The 9,442-nt window shown below is 39.6% G+C and overlaps 1 protein-coding gene across 1 annotated transcript; it reads right to left on the reverse strand.

Annotated features, from left to right (window-relative positions):
* Positions 1-6,945: 6,945 nt before the first annotated feature.
* Positions 6,946-9,442, reverse strand: cldn26 (claudin 26). The gene has a single exon (XM_048996087.1). The coding sequence runs from the start codon at positions 9,300-9,302 to the stop codon at positions 8,652-8,654; it is 651 nt and encodes a 216-aa protein (XP_048852044.1). The 5' UTR covers positions 9,303-9,442; the 3' UTR covers positions 6,946-8,651.

The following is a 9,442-nucleotide window of genomic DNA, read 5'->3' on the forward strand; positions in this document are numbered from 1 at the left end:
TCAAAGATTACAGTTTGGCTGATCTTAAAAGCCCACCTTTGTATCCCAGAAAGTTGACTCGTCTAATTCAGTCTTTTGTATGGTGCTATGTTTTACTTGTAATTGCGTTTTAAATTAAATGACCACTTAAGAATGATTAACTATTACTCTTTATCAGGCTAGATTCATTTAATAGAATAGAAGTCATTTCCCATGACGATAGCATTAAATGACATTACGAGCAATGAATGAGTGGAAAAACTTCCCCTTTGACAGACTACTTTCAAACTATGATCATGAATAGTTTTATTCTTGAGGAAGAAAAAAAACAAATATAAAAGTAGACCGATTTTAATTTAAGCTTGACCTCCTTTTCTTAAATCATTTCTCACCATCTGAACAAAGCCCACTTCTAGAATTTACATTTTGTGTCCAAAAGATAATTTATACAAACAAATGGTGGTTAGTAATTTTTAATCAGTCATTCCTGTCCTTTTTGTATTATGATGTATAGTAGTTATATAGCCTTGTACTCTAAAACTAAGCTAAAACTAAGAACAAGACTTCAAGAAGTCAAATCACAAATCACTGCATGAAATAAAACATTATTTATCTCTATTGGTTATCAAATAATACCCATTTTTATTATATGTTTTTCCCAAATTATTTTCTACGGGAGGGCCAGCAGGATCCTTGGATCCATATCCACAAAGGTGGACCTCGTGTCAACTGTACACCCTCAGAAATAATGAGACAGACAGGTCTAATTTTTGCGGGTAAAGACATCAACATCTAGTGACATCTTCTTCATAAAACCTATTCATGAAATCCCCTGATTTCAAGCAGCTATCCTAGGTCATGATGAGAAGATCTGCAGTCCACCGGCAAACTTCAACCTTCAAATTCAGACTTTCTTTGTCTCAGAGACATAAGAAAAGGAAGGAAAATGAAATGTCAGTGATGCTTTTGCTCTCTCTTCACCTCTGTCCTTCAGTGTCTATACTGCTTCTAGGGTTTCCCATTATTGGCAATGTTGACACTAAGGTTTTCTTAAGGCCATCATATGAACTTTTATCGCCCCTTCCTCATATCTAAAGCAAAAGTGCATTGATCCACGCTGCAATATTCCTGAACATCTGCTAAGGTTGACTCTAGAATCATAATGCTTAAGTTACTCTTATAGAAAAGGTGGTGCCCTATGCTGGTCACTGAGGACCGAAGACCTGGAGGTTTCAGAGAATCCATAAACACACAAAACATCAGGTGGTGACTCAGCGGACTAACACTTGACAGAGCCGTTAAGATTGATTGAACCCTAGTACACCCAACAGCTCCTGCACATCAGGCTTGGGCACCCTCATTCTTCAATTACTTATCACTATATCTTTTGACCTTTGACTCAGCCTTAGATTATCAGCATAGCCATTATTTAGGCCTACCCTGTCCCCAAAAAGGTCACCAGCCCACCTCCCCAGACAAGCAGCTCATGACAGGCAAAACAGCGGCAATTTTCCCCTGGGTCATTAGAAATAGTCGCTGACTAGACATGGGAAACCACAGTTTCCCCACAGTAAAGAAGTGCAACCAAAATAAGTTAGTAACACTTTACTTGAGGGGGCAGAAATAATATACTATTATACTTTTAATCAATCATGAAGTTACTACTCAGATACTATTAAGTTGCCGTTGTCAATGTTGTCTCCTAGCATGCAGTCCTGGGCTTCCCATTGGGATGCAGAATGTCAGAAGCTAAACTTTAAGAGACAGTTTACCTTGAGAGAAACACAGGCTGGGTAACACTTTAAACATAGCTCCTCAGTTACTGCTCAAGTACAAAACATGAACAAATATAGTTTGTGGTTAATACATTAATTAAGAGTTACATCATGGTTAACTAAGAGTATTATTGAATAGTTGTGTTCCCTCGAGTTGGGAATAACATTTCATAGCAAGCATCTGGTAAAAAGTAGAAACAGGTGGATAATTCCATATAACAAATGTATGTATCTATTAATCAGTCAATCCATTCATTGATTGATTGAGTAATTAATTAATCAAGACTACAAAACTTCATAGATACATAATTTTTTAGCCTATTTATATAGTTGCCTGGGTCAACAGACTTCACCTCAGTCCAGTGATCAGCTGATCTGCTCTGATGACAGCCTGAACAAACAGATCGTCTTTCCAGGAACACAGGGAACATGTCACAATGTAGATTTGATCCCTGGCTGGGCCAGACCTGTAAAAGAACATCCTTAAAGTAAAATAAATGGTAACCCTTCTTAATTTGATTACCTATTTTAATTAAAGACAGGAGGTGTAGAAATTAAACAAATGTGAACTTTTCCAAATAATGGAAAATGATAATGAAATGGAAATGACAGCTTCTGCATATAGAAGTACGATTTTTTTACGTCGCTCGTAAGTTCTATGTTAAGCACAGGGCGCAAGGTAAGGAAACACTGCAGTCAATCACAGCAAAGAGTCTCCTTAGGGGACACGATTAAATGGGGGTACTTTTTGGCTTCCTGTGATGCTGCTCAGTAGAATAAAGCAGACAGCCAAATAAGGTATAAGCCCCCCCCACCCCACCCCACCCCTCCAACACTAATTCATACAAGCATCCTGTTACTGAAAAAGGGTCATTACTCTCCAGAGCTGTTACACAATACATAAACAGGGTTTAATTCTTTAGTTATAGATGCCATAGCAACAAAACTAGAGTTAGTTCAGTGTACAATTCGTCAACTTTGGGCAGAGGATTACTAGGGATGTAAGGATGGAAAGTGCTAGATACTTTTTTGACATTGAATATGTTAAGTCTTCTAAGTAAACCTCTGCTGAAAAGGGGGAATAAGGAAACAGACAACAAATGCAAGAAATAAGTCAAAGCAGAAGGGCAAACCCAATGTCAGGAGCCCGGCCAATCTCTCTACTGCACTTCTCCCCACCTGCTTCTGGACATGCTGCCCACATAAGAGTATTTTTAGTTAACAATAAAGAACACAATAATGCCACCTCGCCCCGCTTTTGATGGCTTGGGACCAGAACATATGAGCGGAGTGGAGTGGTGAGAATTTCCGCTCCTTGCTCACGAGGCTGTTGGCTCCGCCCGCTCCTCCGCTCTAATTCGCACTAAGGCGCTCCGCTCAACACCACTCCTCGCTCCACTAAAATTACCTTCCGCTCCCGTCAAATCACTCCTCGCTCGCTCCAATTTAAAAGAGGGACAAATAATCTGCATGCCTAACAACTGTCACCTTAATCTGAAGCCTTATTTCATAAATAAATATGAGCAACGGCAACATTGTCACTCAGAACAGAAAATATTTATTTTTATACAACATATAGGCAACAACGGACATGTTGGCAATGGCATTCCACACACAAAAATCTTAAAAATAAAGAATATAGAGGCTAAGCATCCAGGTTTAAAATTCCTCATTTTTTTCTGTTGATGCTGCTGCTGCGTCTCTCTCTTTATAAAATTAAATTTCACTGACAGCGTTACGTGAATATAAAAAATCCTATTAGACCTACTTTGAATGACAAAACTAAAACTAAAAAAAGATTTACTTTATATGCTTTTATACTTTTATTTACTTTATAAACTTTATACGCTACAACCATATAAAACTTGCTCACGTTTTGCTCTGGCCTATGCGAGTTCGCGTAGCACACTCATGTTTCCGAGAAAGGTGTCTTTTTAGATTGCAAAGTGAATCTTTACTCACTGAAACAGTTTCACCACATTGTTGTTCTTGCTCTACATTATTGTCATCTATACGTTTCATAAGAATAGTACACTTGTATCAGTTTCCTTAAGGCCAATTTGTGTAACAGTCTTGATAATTGTACAGATGAATTCTGGGTAGATTTGGACACGCCTCATGGTCGAAGTGTGAGCGGAATCGGAGCGGAATCGGAGCGAAATTGGAGCGAGACAGAGCGACCGCTCCAGCCTTAATTTAAAAACCGCTCCGAGCTTTGACTGAATTCCGCCCGCTCCGCTCTTCGTTCTGGCTCCGCTCCGCTCACATGCTCTGCTTGGGACTATGTCAGCATTCTCGTACTTAACGCTATGAAAGCATACATTAAATAAGCTGCAGTTTCTGCTGCTACCCACAGCAAACGCTGTGGAAACCCCTTAACACGCAGGAAAAACAAATTCACATTCCACAAGAAAAATTAACGAAGACACAAACAGAATGTATGCATGATGTAGGTGACTGCTCACAAGCTAAGGCTGAAATGTGATCTGTCGGGAAGATTCGAAAGTAGTAGTTAATTGAGGAGTTCATTGAGGTAATTGTCATTTTATGCTCGTGAAAGATATTTTAAGGGCAAGTCGGAAAGTTAAGTAGAGTTCAATTTCGCTGATATAACAGTAGCAATACAGGCATGAAAGGGTTGTGTTTGGACCTATTTCTTTGTGTCAGAACACTTGGAACTGTAGATTATGCCCAGAGGTCCACCTACCGGAACTATAAGAAATGAACCCAAGGCTCGAGTACAGCAGGAACGTGATTTACAGTTTCGGGCTAATTTTTTGGGTTAATAATGGCATTTTGTAAGTAAGTTCAGCATCCCACATTACCAATATGGAGGAGCCAAGTCACACACAACTATAAGAGAGATGGGTCAGGTTTGACAAAGTTAACAGTTGCATTGATATTTGCAATCATTTAGGTGTATTTCCTCCAAGCAGCCATCAAACACAAACACGATGAATAGTATGATGTGCAAACAGGGCTGCAAATTTCACACTGCAAAACAATTGAGTGATTATTTAGTTCAAACAGTAATATCCGTGCTCTTTGACTTACGATACGATGGAGTTTCGTTGTGATGAACGTAACTGGGAAATATCCCAAGACTCATACGAATATAATGTGATAAAATTTACAAATAAATATATATACACATACATATGCATACATTCATAAGTACTGTTACTGAAAAGGTAAATAAATAATTCTCATAACTAATTAAATGCCAGTAATTGAAAAGTAAAAGTATGAATACAAGTTTATTTGGTTAAACGTGCTGCCGTGCCCCGGCGTCAGTAGAAATTGTAGTACGGCTTGTCGCCAACCCGCGAACAGATCAAAATTCAAAGTTAATATTACTTAATGTGCATCGCTGTGCATCCTAACGTCGAAATAGTTGAACCATCATTAAGGTGAGAAACGTTTGTATACACTTTCCCTGTAAGATCCCGTATGTATTTATATGGTAAATAACCAAAGCCATATGGCTTAAAGTGTATCAAACAGCCCTTTCATTCCAGAGACATTCTGGGTCAAACTACACAGAAGTTGCCTAATCGAGGAGTTTAATACTTTTATTGTCCTTAGGAGGAATGCCAGCACATTTTACTGTGAGGTGAACCACATGATCACACTGAAAACACAAGAACACACTATGGCTTGAGCTTTAGTTCTGATTATCAGTGACTCAAACCACAGTATATTAAACCCAGTTTTTATAAAATTAACTAGACCGCGCATAAATTACAAGTTGTCACTAACAAGTTGTTAAATATATCCGTGTCAATGTTTAAATAAATCTGACAAGCGACCATGTGCATAAACTATCAGGTAAAGCGGATCAAAGAGCAAAGTAAACGGAAATCACCGTTGGCCCTCTTCCATGAACAATAACTTTTGCAACGCACAATATACAATAAACGTGCATTTAGTGCAACAAATATAATTTAAACCCTTAAGGAAAAATAATGTACTGACACATGAAATAAGTTAGACTAAGTTAGGTAAAAAAGAAAGAAAGTTAAAGTTTTTTTAACTTTTATCTCATTTGAGATAAGGAAATAATATCCATCCGTCCATTTTCTGAAGCCGCTTAATCGCAACTGGGGTCGCGGGGGGGAACGGAACCTATCCCGGGAACTATTGGCGCAGGTGGGAACCAACATAGATACATTAATATAATTTCACATGCTTTAAGAAATTCACTGTTTTGGTATGCAGTCAAGAGCTGTAATTTGAAGCAAAATGCCTTTGCCAATATTTGTTAAACGTATTACATATCTCCTGCAAGCAATATTTTTTATTTAAAGGTCTAAGATTAGCAATATATATATATATATATATATATATATATATATATATATATATATATATATATATATATATATATATATATATATATATATATATAATATTTAGTGATTTCAAGTCGTTTTCTCGGCAGTTACCAAAAAAATCCCTTGTAATAGCTCCCTCTACTGGTCTTCTTCAGCAAGGTTTCGGGTGAAAGTGCACGATTGTGTCTGGTAGCAGATCCACTGACATACCCGGCTGCAGGGTGGCGGGTTAAGCCAGCAGTAGCCCCCTGCATCGGCGGGTGATAGATCCAAGACGTACTGCAGATGGTCCAAGCCGCGGATAATTGCGTGCCATTTGCGGACCTCAAATAAAATGTGATTTTCGTGTACACACATATGGAAGTTCAATCGATAAATTACGCACAGTAAAACATTACCTACATTAAATACAGTAATAATAAAGTTAATTGTGTATTGTTATACAGTACCGTATACTCTCTCTCTCTCTCTCTCTCTCTCTCTCTCTCTCTCTCGAATGAAAGGTATTCTGATATTTTAGCCTAATTCTCAAGACACATGTAACAATGAGTAAATATCATGTATCACGGAATAACAGAGAGATGAAAACCATGGTTTTTTTATAACCCTCAAAGGATAAAAGAACAATGAAAAACAAAGGCTACGGTTACACATTTTACAAATAAAAATATTGTATCATGTACCGGTACAGCCTGACCTCGTTTATTCCGCGATTTGAAATATAAACCATTATTGTAGTGTAAAAAAAAGCAACACAACTGAAACCGCGATTTTTGTTATTGAAACCGCGCATTCGGGAGTCCCACTGTACACGGAAAAAGAGAGGGGAAAAGATCTCAAAGGACATAAAACATTACATAAGAAGTCACAACTTTAGTTTAAATAATGGATAAATGCAAGTATTGCTTGGAAATCCAAAACCAGAGTGTAGTAGGCCTTTGTTAAATCACTGTTGTCACCTACAATTAAGATGCACTCAATTAAAAATTCTAAACTGTAAGTTTAGACATGAAAGCCACAGACATTAATGTTCATATTTAGCAAGACATTGACCAGATTAATAGGGTGACATTTGTCCTTTATTCTGATTTGTGGTGAGGTGTTCTAGGAAAATCAAAACCTTAAGAGTCAAAATAGAGGCCTTTCAGTTGCCAGGAAATGAATTCCAGCAGATGGAAGGAGGACAGGACAGGACTATCACATCATCTTGAAGTCCAGCCATGGAGTCCTCCCTTCGGGTCCTGGTCTTTACTTGCTATTTGCCTCTTTTCTCTTTTCTGCCTCTCATTAGACTTAGTATTGGTGTGCCAAAAAGCACATTAGGGACCTAGGATTTCTGAACCAGGTAAGTTCTCCAGCGATCCACACACACACACACACACACATACACATACACACACACACACACACACACACAACTGGCCAGCACCACCCTGACTAAATTCTCTGTTCCTGATAAAATCAAACCTCATAGTGTGTCTACGTTAGCTGCTCAACTATAGGGTTATAATCAGTGTAACTTGCTTTCTTCATTTAAATATGCTGGACCACAGGACTCAGATCATGTCAAAACAAAATCATGGGGCCGAATAACATAATGGAACTGCATGCAACGCAATATTTTTTTGCAATTTCATTCTCTTGGCATTAACTATCAAGCAGGAATTCAACATTAAAATCTAATTAAATTGATACTATTAACCACCATTTTCTAGAAGTTTTGTTTAGATCTTTTGTTGTTCAATTGATGACCTGTGGTAATATAATGCAGTCCCTTGTCCATTTAAATGTACGTTTTTACCTAAATCTTCAGGTTCCCCAGATCAGCAAACATGTCAGTCCAAAAGAGGAATTTAAAAAAATTATTCATAATAATAATAATATTCTTTCTTTGAAAGTTGATATGACAGATATTAAATTACATGAGTCATGGAAGTAGATAACAGGTGAATAATTTCTGCTGCTTTAAGTCATGAACAAAGAAGATGATGGCATGCAGACAGGAACAATTTTGGGTCTCACCGTGAATGCAGTCAGCGCCCAAAAAGACCATCCAGTAAGCATCAGATTAACCAGCCAGACAGAGAATCAGCTCATTGTTAATAGATCTCCATACGAATCCTTGCTGCCTGCAGGATTATTCCATTTTATGTGATACATGGAAACCGAGAAGTGCAAATGAAATAGATATCACATTGGTATAACAGAAGCCTCATCTGCATTCTCAAATGCTTATTCTTTTATTTTTGAAATAAAAACCTAGACCATAAAGTGAGCTGTTTGCTCAGTTCAGTTGATAGATTTGCATGCAGAATGGAACTGGGGGGTAAAAGATGCAAAGAACTCGAACATGAAATGACACACAAAGAACATGGTCTCCGGGATTACAGGGTCTCCCCCCCCCCCATTTCACTAAACAGAAATACTTTGGTCTTTGGCTTTAAATCACTGGAAATATCTCAAACATTAACACCACTCTAGACCTTCTGACTTTAAATGAAGTACTATGATGTTTGGCCATTTGAAATTTTGAATTTAAAGTATTTCCAGCTATGAAAGAAAGCTATAGGATTTCTGTCTTTCGGTAGTGCTGAATCCTCGGCATTTCCTGGGTGCTGGGGGGGCTCAGGGGCTCAGAGCAGTCGTCCATGCATAAAGAAACGAAGAAAAAGGAGCCTCCTATGATGAGGAACAATCCAGAAAACCAGCCGGAGAACAGCGCCTCGCCGAACTCCCAGCGGGGCACGACGTCAGGCAGGCTCTCATCCCAGAACTCAACCACCGTCACATAAGCCACCAGGGAGATGGGCAGCAGGGTGGTGATGCCCGACACCCAGGACAGCACGCCACCCAGGACCAGGAGCCCCCGCTTGAGGCGCCGGTGCCCGGGTCCCAGCTCGACGCCGTCCAGCCCGAAGAAGGCCACGGCGACCGCCAGCGCACCCGTCACTATGGATGCTAGCATGAGCACCCGAGACGCCAGTACATCTGCGGGAAGGGCCAGCAGCGAATCGAAGGCCTTGCATTGCAGCCCCACCTCCTCCGTGAAGATGCAGCTGTGCCACAAGCCCTCGTACCAGTTCTCCATCTCGTTCAGGTCCGTATTCAGGGTCTTCCACAAGGGCAGGAACGTGGTGACGAAGGTGGTGACCAAGCCACCAAAAGTCACTAAGAGGGCCAGCCTCTGCACTAGCTTACGGGTCAACAGCACCATCCCTCTCCTCTCTCTCTCCGTTTCGCTCCCTCCTTCCTTCGCACGAAAGAAAAATGAGGATCAGTCGTTAGAAGGACGTCTCCCGACTCCTCCGCGGGCCCCCTTATAAACACCGCCACCGATTCGAGGGCCCCACACAC

Source organism: Brienomyrus brachyistius, chromosome 2, assembly GCF_023856365.1.
Source record: "Brienomyrus brachyistius isolate T26 chromosome 2, BBRACH_0.4, whole genome shotgun sequence".
NCBI classification, from domain to species: Eukaryota; Metazoa; Chordata; class Actinopteri; order Osteoglossiformes; family Mormyridae; genus Brienomyrus; species Brienomyrus brachyistius.

What these genes read in the sequence shown, in the direction of transcription:
- cldn26 (XM_048996087.1), bottom strand. Translation starts at nt 9,302, where the DNA reads ATGGTGCTGTTGACCCGTAAGCTAGTGCAGAGGCTGGCCCTCTTAGTG.